We start from the raw sequence: 17337 nt of genomic DNA, 5'->3' as shown, positions 1-17337 counted from the left end.
ATGATAACCAATCACAAGTCAAAATCAGACTCCACCTTAGTGAGCAGGCTGGTTCCTCCAAAACTCTCGACGATGTGTGCTAAAAGTTTATCAATATATCTGTATTAAAATATGATATGTACCCTGTATAGTTTCAAACTGATTAACTGCTGAATTGTGCTAGGATTACACAGTGAGCCCAGCCAGCTGGCAGGGGGGGGGCCCCGTCTTGAACTGTGTAGACCAAACTGTCAAGGACACGGGCAGAGCAAGATATGACTGTACAGCTGATTTCTCCGGGACTCTCGATGTTTTATGCCAGGAGTGTATCTATTTGACCTAGAACATTAATTATAGCTGAGCTTATGAAAACGCACAGTGAAAACACAGTGAAAACTGTTGAAATGAGAGCAAAGAATGCTACGTACATTTATTCCCTTAGAAGAGAATAATTAATCAAATGTTTAGTATGTCTGTATATTAGAAAAGTATATTAGAAGTGAATATTAATTAAATGTTTAGTTTGTCTGTATATTTTCAATGATTACTGCTGCTTAGTTTGTCTTATAAAAGTGAAAGATACAGAGTGACGTGTATGGATGACGTGTTAGACGGAGGGCATCCAGAACTTTATGAGGTCTGGTAGTTTGCCAAGAGCAGGTGCGGGGTGAAGTGAGGACACGTAGTTGGCAGAATGCCCTGAACTTTGTACAGAGTTGGCAGAGCATAAGGACCGTTGGCAATTTGCCACAATGACGTTGTGGGAGGAGCGTTGGGAGGAGTTACGATAAGAAAAGTGTGGGTGATTTGCAAGAATGAGGTTTGAGGAGGAGTTGTAGGTGGAGTAGCTGTGTATAAAATGGGTGTACAAATGCCAGTCGGGGTTCAGTTCTGGAGAGCTGATCCGGCTTTATGCATGTGTGCTAATAAAGTCTGATTTTCTGATTTTCCCTCGCGAAGATGTTTTTCGACAAATTGAAGATTTGGACTCTGTCGTTTCCTAGACACGACACCTAGTCATCTTAACCTCATCCCCCCTGCTCAGGTTTACTTTCCTCTTCCTTTTAACACTAGGCTGTATTTCAAAATACTGCCTACCCCTATTCTCCTCCTCCAACTCCTTCTTCCATTTATTATTCACACCCTCCCTAATTAATATACCACACTCAACACGGCTGTAGGGCACAGAGACTTACAGCCTTAGCAGCCCTATCTGCAGCCTCATTCCCTTCCACCCCCATATGAGCTGGCACCCAATGGAACCCCTTAATTCCTCCCTGCCTCACTAATCTATGCAGTTGGGTCATCATTTCCCCCACCAAGCTAAGCCTAGCCCTCGACCTCCCCCCTCTTAAGGCCATCAGAGAGCTGAATCTGAACTGATAACAGCCTCAATTTCCCTCCCCTCCTGCCTGATCTGATTTACCCCAAGCTGGAGAATACTCATCCCATACCATGGCATCCCACTCTCAGGCTCCCTAGACCCATGTATACACATGCAGATATCCACCCCAAACTCTCTGAAAATGCTCCCTCATTACCCAAGCAGGAGGGGCGGCCTGTAGCGTAGTGGTTAAGGTAAATGACTGGGACATGCAAGGTTGGTTCTAATCCTGGTGTAGCCACAATAAAATCTGGCCCTTAACCCTGCATTGCTCCAGGGGAGGATTGTCTCCAGCTTAGCCTAATCAACTGTATGTCGCTCTGGATAAGAGCATCTGCCAAATGCCAATAATGTAATGTAATGGATCCCCTGCTTCCCCCTCTATATCCATCTCTGATTCTGTCATTAGCCATGGAGGAACTACAGTCCACCAGACTGGGGAATCTATCTCTAATCGGTACTCTTTTGCCCACCCCCTAATACTATTCACAAACCCCCCACCCTCAAAAACTCCCAGTGGTCTTCCAACAGCATGTTTGTAGAGAGAACAGCTCAGTCCTTTCATCTTAACCCAGTAGTTCAGGGCCAACTTCAAGTGTTCTTATTCTTCTTTGGTGGTGTTTATTTGTGGCCTTCTCATTGCATGAAAGGTACATTACCGCCACCACTGCATCACAGTCCTGTAAACCCCGTCTGAACCTTCCCCCTCACTCAACATGTCCCCTATATGACCAACACCCTCGAAAATCCTATTAAAGAGCATTGGTCTTTCATGAATACATTCTCCACACAATAATGATCTGCTCAACAGTCTGTAGTACCATACATGTCACACAACCCATCTCGGCCTATGTGTCTCCCCACAAAGAATATAAATCAGTGTGTCCCAGCCTAATCCTGGCCACTTCCCTGTTAACCTGCTTTCCTCAGAGTTCTGTAGTCCAGAATTATTGACACCCTTAATAAAAATGAAGAAAAAAGGCTGCAGATAATAAACAACACAGATAATATTCTATATATAATGTTAAAACATATGGGAAAACTATATGCATTTATTTCAATACATTTCATCTTATGTTTCAATATATTTTATTAAGTGAACTCGTGAAAACCATAGGTGTCAAAATAAACAATTTTCGTAAATAAAATAATACAAAGAGAAACTGACATTAAAATTTGACTTAATTTAGTTTCACTGGAGTATAAAAATTATGCAACAAGCATGCAAAATCTCAAAAAAACAAAACACAAAGAACTGCCAACAAACAATTCTCTGCCAACGACTCCTCGTCAGTCTGTAAAAAGCCTACAGGAGCTCACCAACTACAAACCCAACCCCCCACTCTATGAATGACCTTTGACTGGCAAACAAACTGAACAAATACTACTGCAGATTTTAAAGACAATGGGACAGTCCTGACTCCATCCCCCCGCACCAGCTCTCCAACATCACAACCATCAACACCCCACTTCACACATGTGGACTATACAGTCCTACCACTTTGTCTCTCTGGAGGGAGACATTAACAGGCTATTCAAGAGGCAGAACCCCCTGCAAGGCAGCTGGACCAAATTCAGTATCGCCCTCCACATTAAAACATTGTACAGACCAGCTCTCACCAGTCTTCACAGACAGTTTCAATTCCTCACTGGCAGAATGCAAAGTTCTGCATGCTTCAAATCATCTACCATCATCCCTGTCCCCAAAAAGTACACCTCAAGTCCACCTGGACTCCCCTGGCAACTATGCCGGATCCTATTTGTGGACTTCAGCTCTGCGTTCACCCCACTGTCCAACCCTCATCTAGGAAAGACTCTCCCAGCAGCATGTGCTGGAATCCACCTGCAGGTGAATCATTGATCTCCTGTCAAGCAGGAGGCAGCATGTAAAGCTGAGGGAGTCTCTGCCCCTTGGACCATCAGCACTGGCTCTGTGGTTTCTCCCATGCTCTTCTCCCTCTACACCAGGGGTGTCCAATCTTATCCAGAAAGGGCCGGTGTGTGAGCAGGTTGTTGTTTTAGCACAGGACTAAGACAGCTGATTCTACTCATCAAGGTCTTGATTAAAGACCACGATTAGTTCAATATAATCAGGTGTGTTACTGCTGTAGGGCAGCCTGTAGCGTAGTGGTTAAGGTAAATGATTGGGACACGCAAGGTCGGTGGTTCTAATCCCAGTGTAGCCACAATAAGATCCGCACAGCCGTTGGGCCCTTGAGCAAGGCCCTTAACCCTGCATCGCTCCAGGGGAGGATTGTCTCCTGCTTATTCTAATCAACTGTACATCGCTCTGGATAAGAGCGTCTGCCAAATGCCAATAATGTAATGTAATGTAATGTAACATCACCCGGTCAGCAGAGAAGGTGATCGGCTGTGACCTGCCACTTCTGCACAACCTGTACGCCTCCAGGAAGCATGAGGGTAAAATCATGGCTGACCCTTCTCACGTTGTTGCTGGAGTACAGAGCGAAAAGAATATAGATTGTACCACTGTCCAAATACCTACGGACTGCACTGTATATAACATAGATAAAAACATCTCTCCCTGCCCTAAGTTCTTACATAAATTAGATGCAATGTAAAAATCCCATTTATACGCTACATTTACTTCTTTCATTGAAACATTTCCATCTTAATAGGCTACTTTATTACTACAGAAGATGTACATTTGTAAAATAAGGGCAAATTGGAGATGATCGATTCGTTAGGGACTTTTATTTTGAGGTAATAATTGGGATCAAATGACTGCTGGATGCTGGAAGAAGGGAGGTCGGCAGAACACCGGGTTTTCTTTTGATGTGTCCGTGATAAATACAATGATTAGCGACAGGCCAATTAGGTATCTCGCGTTGGGCCCAAAAATTAACATTTCAGCTGTCGGTGTGCTTATATAATATATTAGTTCTTAACTGAATGCACTAAACTCATAAAAAAATCTTTGTTCACAGTCTTATGTGATTTGATCAAATCAGAACCTGCATCACAGATCCTGATTATTCAATCAGCTGTAATGTTTGATATGAAATGCACATAATATTTATCGCTACCACAGCATTTTTGTTTTTTCAACAAGCAGCTAGGTAGTTAGGTGGCCTAACCTTGGTGGTAGCCAACTAAGCTAATGTTACCTACCAAGTTAACTGAAAAAGCTACCCAGGCAACATGGAATCCAAACTAGTTAACTATAAGATAACAAATAGCTAAATTGAATGATTTCTCATATAAAACGTAATAAGTAAGAGAGCTAGCTAGCTCAGGCTTGCAACAGCAATCTCAACAGCTAGCAAATATTTCCACATTATCTGTTGGGAGCGTGTCTATGTTCCCACAGCTCTATGTTCAGTTGACTTCACACTCAGCAGGCTGCTTGCATGGGACCTGAAGAAATCCAGTGTATGTTTGTGCAATTTAGACACAGTACACGTTCAATTATCTGTACGTTTTTAATGAACAAGCAAACAAACGAAATAAGAAAAAAAAAATACACTATTTATGCAGTTCACTTAAAACTGAAAAGGGCTCTATATCAGTACTTTTCAACCTTTTATGTGCCAGGAACAGGCATCTGCAAGTGCTGTCCTTTGAGGACTATTTTGACATCTAAATATATAAAGTTCAGTTTACACGATTAATAATAAACATTTAATTTTGAAAAAAAATTAAATCTTAGAAATGTGGGAACATAGGGCTGTGGGAACATAGGGATGACCCCTATCTGGTTAACCGAGCTACCTGGGCTACAGTTAAAAACTGCCAGCAGAGAAGTACTGCATAGTACTAGGCCTATTTGCGGTGTTGAAATTTAAAGACCGCCATTTCATTTTAAATGAGATGCTGATGTTTTCATTGCAATCTCCACTGTATAGATTGCTTGCTTTCTTCCAACTAGCTAGCACTTAGTGTAAGCAAACTCAGTCTCGTCCTCGCTGCCATCTTGCAACAGCTTTCTGATCTATACCAGAACCTACATCATACATGCTGAATTAGCCTTTTTGTGCATGCACGTTTCAACTATGTTTGTCAGTCAGAGCATAATGGCAGTTTAAACAACATTTCAAAAAATTCCAACCACTGTAGCCGGAAAACCTTAAATAGTGTATTGCTTTACAATCAGTCTAATAAATAAAAAAATCAGGTGAACCGATTCACCAAATGATTCAGATCCAAAAAAGGTGAGATGACTTAACTGTGTAGTCAACTACTTTCATTGATCAAGTAAGTGCATTAAGTGAGTAATGACGAAATCCTACAGGGCTCCATGTCTCAAATAATTTAATCTTGATCTTAATCTGGTTTTTGAAATCCCTTTTATTGCTATCCCAGATCAAATTGATCTTGGAGGATTGCATAATCTAGATTTGCAGTCATTATATATGTCTCTATTTGTTGTTCAAAATAATCTATTCATTCAGACAAACAAATTTGAGTGAACATGTTGAAAAAGTTCAATTGGATAATAAAAGAACTCCAAAGACTAATGTGTCTCATAGCCTCATACTCATTGTCCCAACTGTTGTAGCACTAAAGACCACTTGGGTTCTGTTTCTGGATTTCAGACCAACTTCTGCTCTTAATTATTTAATTTGCCCAAACATTTACATGATCTGTCATTTTTAGGTACATTCCATGATATAAACAGCAGCTGATAAATGTTCTTATCTTGTAGCGTTTTATTGTGATCTAATTTGCAAGTGAATCGGACATGGTGCATATGGCTAATTAGAAGATTGAGCCAGGGTAACTGGTGGCAGTAAAATCCTGCATGCACATTGGCACTCCGGGACTGGAGACAAAGAGTAGGAGGTTCTCTCAACCTACCTTATCATCCCCTGATTTAATTGGCTAAAAAAAGCTATCTCCCTCTCTACCTCAGCTGATGTGTGGTGAGAATTCTGGCGCAAAATGGCTGCCGTTGCATCACCCAGGTGGGTGCTACACATTAGTGGTGGTTGAGGCAAGTTTCCCCCTCATCACTGTAAAGCGCTTTGGGTTGCTGACTAGTGAGAAAAGTGTTATTATTACTATTATTCTTATTATTATTAAAAAGTATCTGAATTCCTCTATTATTGCAATGTGGTCACACTGAAGGGTTTCAGCTCTTTATACAAAATGTCCGCGAGCTGACGCTGAAGCATAATTGGGTTATTCAGCATGTCCACATCTGAATAGCTGAAAATAATCTAAATTAAAGTTGTTGAGTGACTGCTAGTCAAAGTCCTGAATTGAAAACCTACCTGTTCTTTTAGCAGTTCTGGGCAGAAGAGTGGGCACAGCAATGAATGTATGATATGACATTATAGAAAGTGTTTGATCGCAGTAATTGCTACTAAAGGTGGTGCAACCAGTTATAGGTTATATATAAGTTTTAGGGGGCGATTACTTTGTAACATTGGAGACATTGAGTTTGAAGTTTCTCATGAAATAATAATTTTTAAAAATGTGCTTGTGTTTTAAATGTGCTATTTTGTCTAATATTACATTTTGTCCAAAGATCTGAAATCATTCAGCAGGACAAATATGCTATAAAGGAGGGGGAAAATACTTTTCCACGGTACTGCACTGTAACTCATTAAATCTTCTGTGTCTCTACATTGTCCCATCAAACTAAACTCAACCACTGGTTCATGAAATAACCAGGGCAATATGTTGGTCATTGCTACTACAGGACTGACAGTCAGTCCCTTTACCCCATAGTTTCTCATTCACCCCTCCAGAACTCCAGCTGTCTTTACTAGAATACTCCCAGCTATTCTCTAATACATTTGGGGTTCGGTGCCCATCCTCACAGCCCTGTAAAGTGACCCACTCCACTAGGCTAATTTTTGCCCACCCCAACCACAAAGGCAAGTTACTAAGTAGCTTCTCTCAGCACCCCATCTAATATCCTGTCATTACCCACATAACATTCACTTGAATGACACTTTTTGCATTTTGTCAGCCTTATATCAAACCGTAATCCCAAATATTTAAAAAGGAACTCTAACTAATGCAAAAAAAAATATGTTATGTTTATTTTTATTTTTTTTAATAGGGTAAATAATCCCTGTAAACATGAAAAGCACCGGACTAAAGAGGAATTAACATGCTTAAAATTGAGCGATTGTGGTTGGAACGAAAACCAGTGCTACACTAGGTTCCCTCAGAACCGGAGGTTGGCAACTGACGTATACTGATCAAGTAAAAAATTAATTTGCGCTTATTATCTAGAGCTCAGGGCCGTTTCATTAGGCTAACTATAATTGTAATAATTAATCTCGCAAACCAACACAAATAACCACGATGAATGGCCACGGGATACGGTTCATTGAACTCGGTCTTGTGATAGAATAAAACAGAAACACATAGTGTATCTAGTTTTTACATCCTCGCCGCATAACATCTTAAATTTCGACATCTTCGCCGCATAACGCCACTCAGACAATTACATTAGTATATAGTTATATAGTGAATAATATATTTTCTACAGCAGTAGCTAGTTCGCTACGACTCCCATTTTGCAACAGTGTGGCGGAAAAAACTAGGAGAAAAGGGCGGATCTTAGCTGAAACAGAGAGGGAAAAGGCGATATGAACCAATCTGTGTGAAGAACGCATTTCATGACGTCAGTTAAAAACGCCCTCAACTCTTTCAAAAAGGAGGAAAAAGAAGCCAGAGCAGGCATTTCTAATCGGAGGCGAAAGGTTTGTGTTACTAAAAGAAATCATGACTAACCAACTTTGCAAGCTATTTGTTGGCGGGCTGAATGTACAGACCACAAACGATGGACTTCGGCAGCATTTTGAGCAGTACGGCCAGCTTACCGACTGCGTAGTAGTTCAGAATCAGCAGTTACAGCGGTCCCGTTGTTTCGGCTTTGTGACCTACTCAACTGCCGAGGAGGCCGATGCAGCAATGGCCGCCAGGCCACATGTTGTAGACGGCAACAACGTGGAGTTGAAAAGAGCCGTGGCGCGGGAAGATGCCGGGAGACCTGAGGCCCTGGCAAAGGTGAAGAAAATATTCATCGGCGGACTTAAAGATGATGTAGAAGATGAACACCTCCATGAATATTTCTCCCAGTACGGCGTTATCGAGAAGGCCGAAGTAATCAGCGACAAGCAGACCGGCAAGAAACGCGGATTCGGCTTTGTCTACTTCGAAGATAACGACTCTGCCGACAAAGCGGTGGTACTTAAATACCACACCATCAATGGACACAAAGTGGAGGTCAAGAAAGCCCTAACCAAGCAGGAGATGCAGGCTGCCGGCGGACGAGGCGGCAGGGGGAGAGGCGGGCGAGGAATGGGAAGGCCTCAAAATGGCTACGGCGGCGGAAGAGGTGGATACAACAGCTATGGAGGCGGCTACGGAGGCAATGATGGCGGATATGGCGGCGGGTATGGTGGTGGCTATGGTAGCCAAGGCGGCTACGGAGGTGGTTATGGAGACCAAATGGGTGGTGGTTACGGTAATGGAAACGGCTACAATGATTTCAGCGAAGATTACGGTCAGCAGTCTTCCGGCTATGGAGCAATGAAAGGGGGGAATTACTCCGGCCGAACCAGCGCACCTTACTCCCGTGGCAGCAGTGGCGGCTACGGCGGCAGGGGCGGCTACGGCGGCTATTAAGATGGTGCACTCCTTTTTGGTCGATTGAAATGTCCACATACACAATTCGGGACTTTTTATGGACCTTGTAGAAAACGGAACTGATCAAATGCATATTGAGGGCGCTGGCGGGTGCTGCTCATATTGTGGACTGCTGCAGCAGTTTAGCATTGTCGCTTTCGGCTTAATGCAGTTAACTGTATGGCCCAGCACATTAGCCGACCCCCCCCTCTTCGTCACCACCAGTATGAGGCTGCGTCTGTTTAACATTGGACATCCAATCTTATCTCTGTAATGCCATCAATGTAGTTTCGATTCAGTCGAAGTATTTTAGTTTTGTATTTTTAAACGACAGCTGCGAAGAAATTTGCAAAACTGTAATTTAGTCACTAGTACCACGCTAACTACTGTTCTCCGTTGCAACATGAAACTCGGGGTATTGGTGAAGTGTTAAAGCAGTTCAGCATATGCTTGAGCTTTTCTCTGTAACGATCAGTTTGTGGAAGCTAAGTTATTGTGGAGGCAAATCGTACTCCCAGCTGTTAATTGAATTTCCTTTTTATAATTTAAATGTAACGTTTCATTGCTGTTTTTTTAAGACCCGTGCTGTTCATACTGTTTATCCATGCAGTTTTGTGGAATGTTTTAGTCATTTTAATTGAATCTTGTAAACCACATTTTGCTTGTAATAAACTTTTTAATGTTTGACAACATTTACCTCGTTTCATTTGGGGCAATGGGGAAGATATCGATACAAGTTTCCTGCTGGCGTTTAACTCAATGTGGCAATGTTTTGACCCCTAATGTGGTCATATGCCACAGAACTGAATCGTCAACTATGCAACTTCAGATGAACAATGTTGTAGTCAATGCATGGCATTTGAGGTTTGTGGGTAATGCTTTATGTAGGCGCGTTCATTCGAGAATCGCTCCATATTTTTCTACTTCGAACGAATACCCTTTAATTGTCACGGCATTACTCTTGCCGAATGGTAGTTTCTTAAAGCATTTGATGTGAATTCGTAGCGCTTTCACTGCTATTCCTAACTAGACCATACTTTTTTTTTTTTTGTGTAGCCTATGAATTGTAACGTTATAGAAACGTGGTTTCGTTCAGTAGTCAATGTTCCAAGATTTGCATGTTGTAGGTCCTAGCAAAACCGTTAGTTTCGTTAATTTAATTTCTCAGGCGAAGTTTGTCGGGCTGGTTATTGGTGATCAATGGCCGTTGTCGGATATTGGCGTAGGGTTATATTAAATGCGTTTGTAATCTGGTTGCGAAATGTAGGCTCCTCAGTCAATGACCAATCGTGCCTTAAATCTATTAACGCAATGCAGGCATCGCTTACTATAATTTACGTGGCCTTAAATTCAGTATCCACCAAATTGTTTTTCACCTATTACGATAACGTTGATTCACCTCCGTCTTTAATTTGATCGACCAGCTAATCGATCATGTAGTTAATCGTTTGCAATGGACCTTTGGTAGAATGTGAACATGTGATTTTTATTCATGTAATGCACCTAGCTATTTATGACAATAGGTTACGATCCCTCTGAACACGAAAGGTGTAATTCAGAAATTGGTTGATTGAAATTCTGGGACTGCAAATTGTGGTTGTAATAAACTAGCATCCACAGGGGTCCGACTTTGAAACCGCTCTACAGCATAGTCGTCATACATGTATGCACTGGAGGGGGAGTCTGTCTGTGACCGACAGCAAATTTAAGCCAATAGTTTGTCATAACGAAAATACTGGTGGGGGGGGAGTATCGGTTAAAGGCACGCCTCTTCTCCGCCATTTCTTATCCAGTGGTACGCATTTTGTGCCGCCATTTCGAGCTGTTGAAACAGATACTAAGTATCGGTGTTCAGATTCCCGATTGTGGAAACGTTAGACGGCTAAAATGGAAAATCAACTTTGCAAGCTTTTTGTTGGCGGGTTAAATGTTCAGACCACCGATGAAGGTCTTCGTAAACACTTCGAAGAGTATGGTGTCTTAACTGATTGCGTTGTTGTTCAAAACCAGCAGCTCAAGCGATCTCGCTGTTTCGGGTTTGTAACCTACTCTACTGCAGAGGAGGCAGACTCCGCAATGGCCGCGAGGCCACATACGTTAGACGGCAACAATGTGGAGCTGAAAAGAGCGGTTGCTAGAGAGGACGCGGGGAAACCAGAGGCACTAGCTAAGGTAAAGAAAATTTTTATTGGGGGGCTGAAGGAGGACGTAGAAAACGAACATCTCAACGAATATTTCTCCCAGTTTGGTACGATTGAGAAGGCCGAAGTCATTAGCGACAAGCAAACCGGCAAGAAACGTGGATTCGGCTTTGTCTACTTTGAAGACAATGATTCGGCCGACAAAGCGGTTGTGGTGAAATTTCACACGATCAACGGACACAAAGTGGAGGTGAAGAAAGCCCTAACCAAGCAGGAGATGCAGGCTGCTGGAGGCCGAGGAGGCAGGGGGAGAGGCGGGCGAGGAATGGGAAGGTCTCAAAATGGCTACGGTGGGGGAAGAGGAGGTGGTTACAGCAGCTATGGCGGCGGCTATGGTGGCAATGATGGCGGCTACGGAGGAGGTTACGGCGGTGGCTATGGCGGTGGTTACGGGGGAGGCTATGGTGACCAAATGGGCGGCTACGGCGGCGGGAACGGCTACAATGACTTTGGAAGCGGTTATGGCCAGCAGTCCTCTGGCTATGGTCCAATGAAAGGTAATTACTCGGGCAGAAGCAGCGCGCCTTACTCCCGAGGCGGTGGTGGCTACGGCCGGGGAGGTTATGGAAGCTCATATTAAGGACCGCAAACAGTCCCACACAGAGCAGCTTCATCCCGTAGCCAAATGCAAACCAACCACATTGTTTTCCCGTTTAGAAATTACAATACCGGAGCCGTGCTAATTCGGCACGGCATTGACTGGAACACTGTGAACCCCAACACGTGGTTCAGACAGGAGTCCCATAATTCCAGGCTGGCCCAAACAGGTAGGGAGATCCTTACCAGCAAGCCTGACCATACAATGGCCACCTCCATATAGCAGTCCTCAACTACAGAGCTCTAGGAGGCAAATGTCGTCGATCGTCATTTCCAAATAAACTAGGCCGCATTCCTGACAAAGTTTAGGACTATTCCTCTGGATTCTTATTTTCTTTTATTTGTTAAGGGTGGGGGACTATACATGTTGCAGTTTACTGTATTATTCCCAGACATATTGTCTTACGTAATTCAGTTTAGATTAGATGTTTGCTTGTTAGTCTAGGCCTGTTAATTTTTCCTTCAGTTAATGTATTTTGTAACTTAATTGCTTTTCTTTTAAATATCTGTACCTAAGTTTATCGAGTCCTTTTCCTGGGACCCCATGTTTTTTCATTAGTTAAGTAGTCAATTGCAGTGAACTTGATTTAGTCCTTAGTTCTGCATTTAATTAGGTAGCAACTAGTTTTGTGACAACTGGCGCTATCTATTGAAAAGTAATCTTAACCCAGCAAATGCCAAAGTATTCATAAATAAATTGAAACCTGTAGTTGTATTTGGTCAAAATGGAAAATTATGACGCAGCACATATAAGGACTAGGTCACACTTATCAAAGTATTTTAGGTTCACTGCCTTTGTTACTAAACCAGAGAACTTTAAAAAAAAAAAAAAAGAAAAAAAAAGAAAATCCGTTATAGTGCTTGACCTGTGGTTGACTCCCAATTAGTGTGAATGTTATAAATAGTTAAGTAGTTAACGTTACCATGGACATTGTTATAGTTGTTACAGTGAAATGTTCTCTACTATCCAGGGTTCAGAATACGGGTTTTATCTGAACTCTTCTAAGTTTTTCTATTTTCAGTAAAAATCATTAAAAACAAAGGACTCCAGCACCATAAATGAAACTGACCTTTATACATCTGTCATGTATTCCTGGTACACAGATTAATCTCTTAATATTGTTTCTTTCAAATACCGGTAAACTGTATGTATTCCCAATTAAATAAACTTTTTACTCAATAGAAGTTATTGTTATTTGAGGAAATGAGCCTTTTTGGCTGCTTTGAGTTAAACCGTTTTTTTTCAGTGTAAATAAAGTGTTTGCATTCTACTCCCTAGAATAAAGAGAAACAATTACGCAGAGCACGCCTGGTATCAGGGTTTGTGCTTCATGCACCTGTTTACTGGTCTTCTGGCTCTTGTTTTGTGTATAACATTGTTATATTTTTTATTCGTATGGGATTTGAGTTATCCCTTTCTCCCCAAGGAAATCTACATCTGTAAGTAGGTATACTTTGGCTGTACTCATCAAATTTGTATCAAACGTGTAAAAGACCACCTATGCACACAAACATCAAATATTGTGTATTGTTTTTTTATTTTTTATTTTTGTTTTTTTACTTACTAAACATATTGTAGAGCTCTGTTCCAGTACTTTTAGTATACACAAATCTGGATCTATACCTTAGCTGTGTCTTCTGCATCATGGGAATCTCCAGGGGTACTCCAGTGCTGTAGAAACCCTGCTGAAAATCCATAGGATATGCACCTCAGGTTTGTAGCAAAACTTTATACACAAGACATTGCATTAATATTAAGTGCATCTCGACCTTGATAAGAATCATGTTAGACGGGTAGTGCCACAGTCTTTTCCAGGTTGATGTAATAAGTGCATGCAACTGAATATTAATGACTTTATACCTTTAAATAGGCAAGTTCACTTTTTCCTGTAAATTGGACTTAAATGGCATAACCTTTCACCATGTAAATCAAATTGAAGCCAGTTGAGTTCAGTAATATGTGCTAAACTCTTCAAGTCTAGATGTCTTTGATTTTCAGAAATGTTTTATAACCCATATTGCAGACAGATTTAAGGAGGTCATACCGGAGTGTGGGGCTTATAGTTCCTGTTTACTTGATGCTTTAGCTCCAGATTTTAATGCCACCAATTTACCAAGGAGAACAGCGTTTATAAGCAAGGTTTGTGACTTCAGTTATTCATCCAACACTTATCACTTTCTCCCCCTTCCCTCATCAGAATGGTCTTTTGCTTTTGGGTGTTTGTTGGACTTGGCATTATATCTAGAATACATGGCTTACATTGGAATAGTACTGCCCTTTTAATATTTTACCTGTAACTAGGCTCTGCTTCAATATTCAGTTTTGCACATGAACATTTTTCATGGATTGCAGAGGAACAGGTCTGTATTTGGATTGGACTCAGACTTCAGTTTTTTTGCTTCAGTGAAGAGCAGTTGTGTACATCCCAAACTGGTCAGGGGTTCATCTTGCATTTTGCGTTCCTCCCTTCACAAATCAACTGATTCTATATATTGCCTCGTCTTCATTTTAGGGGTCAAAGATAGATTTTCTTGCTCGCTCACCTATTAATTACCACATTAGCAACAATTGTAACTAAATTATCAAGCATGGACATGTGAATGACGCATTCAAATTGATTTCTCTCCAAAAAAAAGGTTAAAGACCAGGCATTATCATAGATTGACAGTTGCTGTACAACCAGTGAGCGATTTGTCAACTTGCAGTTTTTAAACCTGTCTTTCTTTTTTTTTCCCTCCCCAGAATTCGCAAAGCAAATGGATTTTAACAAATTCTTGCTTTTAAGACCTATCTGATGCGAGGATCAGCTGAAGACCAGCCCTAATGAGTCTGAGAAGAATGGATGATGTGCAGAAGCCTGGACACCATACCATGGGCCTAGATGAGGTGAGCAGGGGATCGTTTTGTTCATGAAACAGATAATGTTTTGGTACAGAGTGTCGGGCCGTCATCTGTATATTTTGAAACCTGAATTTAAGGACTATAAACACAGGCCAAGGGTGACTCAACATGTGAGTGAGCCTTTTCCAATGATATGATGGGATTTACAATGGTCTTGGAACAATGTTTTAACACAAAGATCTAAGCTATTGCACCTTTTCATTTAAGAAAACGTGGCACATCTGCCAGTACGCTGTATACACCAGCTTCTATTTGCAATCTGCTCGGCTCAACTATATGCTCGGTTGCATATATGCAACTTTAGCATAATGACGTATCTTGACATGTCGCATTTCCATGGCTCTAGACTTGAATTGCATTGATTCTAATTTCCTCCCTTTGCTTGTCTTAGGTAAGATCTCCACAATATTTCAACAATGTATACGCTACTTTTGCTGTAATGGAACATTAAATCGATGTAAACTATTAAAAACAAGAATGTATTTAAGCCTACCCCCTTGGTGCTGCAAAGCCAGTTGAGCCTACAGCCTAACACAATGATGAATGTTATTTATTATATGGTAATATAAGCGCTGAACTTGTATTTCCATTTGCAAATATTTAACATGTGCTGTGATTTTGCTTTCATTTTTGGCCAGGTATGTACTTTCAGTGCCTGGTCACAAGTGTAGCAGCAATCAGAATGCGACACGTCACGATATGTCGACACGCAACGAAGATAGACAAGAACCCCCAAGCTAATCGTTGAGTTCAGCAGATGATATACCGACACAGGTGCATGTCATGTGTAAGGGTTGGCAGCTATGAAATTGACTGTCGCAAAACATTTGCACATACAACTCTAAAGACCCCCCTCACCCTCCCCCTCACTACAGATGGTGTGAAAAACATGGCCAACTGTGTGTGTGAAAATGAAAGGGTTTTCTTAGGTCATGTCCAATGTTGATTCTTAGACCCTTGATTGAACTCTGAACAGCTGTAGTCCTTGCATGAAATTAGGACGACAAATTCAGGTTGCCTGGATTCAGGCAAGGTGAAACTGGGTTAATCAGTTGAGTTAACATATGAGCTTTCATGTCAGTTTTAAAGGTATGCAAAATGCCGACACAAATTGGTAGAATGGGCTTTAAATGTACGGTAAGGAAGGCGAGTGATCCTAGGCTGGACATAAATCTCTACAATCTGGAAATGAATGGGACTTGGTCTTGGCTGCCTGGGAGAGTAAAGGAGACCGTGTAATAGAAATGTAGAATTGACTATATAAATGACCACTGAGCATGCCATGGTGAAAAGAGGCCTGGATGTGTGTGCCTGTGTAATTGCAGGGATTTAAGACCTTGTGTGTACTCTTTTCAGAAACGGTAACTGTATAATCAAAGTATCTAGGATAATAAAAACTGGGTAAAATTCCTGTAAATCACAGGTTTTTGTAAATATGCAGTCAAACAGATGAGTAATATTGGCTGTGGAAAGTAGTATGCAAGTCCCAATTTATGGGTTGGAATAATGCGTTTTGTTTTCATACCTTGTAAATCCCTTCGTTGGTGGTTATCTACTTTTTATTACAATAGGCCCTAACTACCTTTATGGTTATCACTAAAGTATTTGTAACATTCTGATGCAAAGTATATAAATCGAGCTGGCCAGTGTGACACTGCAGTCCAACCATTTGAGCACGTCTTATTCCGAGGTGAGTGCATTAATGGGTGATGGCACAATTTCAACTGAAGTTGATGGCTGCCTTATCTGAAATTGGGAGTAGTCAGAAAATGTGTTTGCAACGTCTTTTCATAAACGCTGATGGACATTCAAATTTCCAAGGCAAACTGATTTATTTTAAAGCAAAATGTTGGCGCTACGCCTGATAGTTGATGCTTTCGGTTCACCTTCACGGCACGTTTCCCACGGCTCGGTCAGTGTTTGCAACATGTCGCATGTTGACAGAAAATTAACTATCATCGCCGCAGCTGTGTGTAGCAAACTACCGAGGTGCAAAATCTCGCATGGTAACGTTAGATCGCAAGGTGTATTATGAAAAATCAATAGTAAACTGAAAATGTATAGTGAAATGTGTAAATTGGTAATTTAGTAAGAGCTTTGATTAGGTACTGACTTTTGGAGGCTTTTACTTTTGTATTATATGATGTGGTGCAACGTACGTGGCCAGATGTGAAATAACTGCAGTTTCATGTGAGGGCTCATCGTAGAAATGAATGCCTTCATTGTTGAATTACGAAAGAAATGGAAACCACAGCAATTCTGCTCCACAAGGGGGCACTAAATGCGTAATGTATATGGAAACGTTTTTATTTTTGAATTTTATATTGATGCCGCATAAAATCTAATTTAAGATTTACAAGAACTGTGTGATTGTTATAATCCAGTTAACTGAAAGCACTCCTCCTCCCTCGACAGGGCCTCGGGAGTCCCGATGATGCTTTGCGTCTGGAGTAGCGGCTTTCGTTTTCAAGAGGTTTTGAATGCTGCCAGGAGACGGGACAGTGCATGAGAAAGATCAAATGCACCACACAGCTGGAGTAGCTTGGCGATGTCGTCAACGCAAACTTTTTGTTTTTTTATTGGCTTGTTGTACTGGTGTACAAAATCAATAAACGTACCTTGAAGTCAAACGTGTCGTATTGCCTAAAATGTACTTACCGTATTTA

The 17337-nt window shown here is 41.4% G+C and overlaps 2 protein-coding genes across 8 annotated transcripts; both read left to right on the top strand.

Annotated features, from left to right (window-relative positions):
* The first annotated feature begins 7999 nt into the window (after window positions 1-7999).
* LOC133123199 (heterogeneous nuclear ribonucleoprotein A0-like) lies at window positions 8000-9663 on the top strand. Its single transcript, XM_061233527.1, has one exon. It carries the CDS (start codon window positions 8066-8068, stop codon window positions 8969-8971), a length of 906 nt encoding a protein of 301 aa, XP_061089511.1. The 5' UTR covers window positions 8000-8065; the 3' UTR covers window positions 8972-9663.
* A 1072-nt stretch (window positions 9664-10735) lies between these two features.
* hnrnpa0a (heterogeneous nuclear ribonucleoprotein A0a) lies at window positions 10736-17301 on the top strand. Of its 7 annotated transcripts, XM_061233530.1 has the most exons (4): window positions 10739-11669; window positions 14513-14656; window positions 15310-15445; window positions 17087-17301. In XM_061233530.1, the coding sequence occupies exons 1-2, from the start codon at window positions 10859-10861 to the stop codon at window positions 14563-14565; spliced, it is 864 nt and encodes a 287-aa protein (XP_061089514.1). In that variant the 5' UTR covers window positions 10739-10858; the 3' UTR covers window positions 14566-14656; window positions 15310-15445; window positions 17087-17301. The 7 variants fall into 7 exon arrangements, with proteins under 7 accessions (XP_061089517.1, XP_061089516.1, XP_061089515.1 ...); XM_061233533.1 differs by lacking the exons at window positions 14513-14656; window positions 15310-15445; window positions 17087-17301 and adding exons at window positions 13429-13483; window positions 13857-13904 and having other exon boundaries at window positions 10736-11669; XM_061233532.1 differs by lacking the exons at window positions 14513-14656; window positions 15310-15445; window positions 17087-17301 and adding exons at window positions 13429-13483; window positions 13794-13904 and having other exon boundaries at window positions 10736-11669.
* The last annotated feature ends 36 nt before the right edge of the window (window positions 17302-17337 follow it).

Source organism: Conger conger, chromosome 3, assembly GCF_963514075.1.
Source record: "Conger conger chromosome 3, fConCon1.1, whole genome shotgun sequence".
NCBI lineage: Eukaryota > Metazoa > Chordata > Actinopteri > Anguilliformes > Congridae > Conger > Conger conger.
Note: the sequence above shows the minus strand (reverse complement) of the source record. Positions and strands in the feature narration are given on the sequence as shown.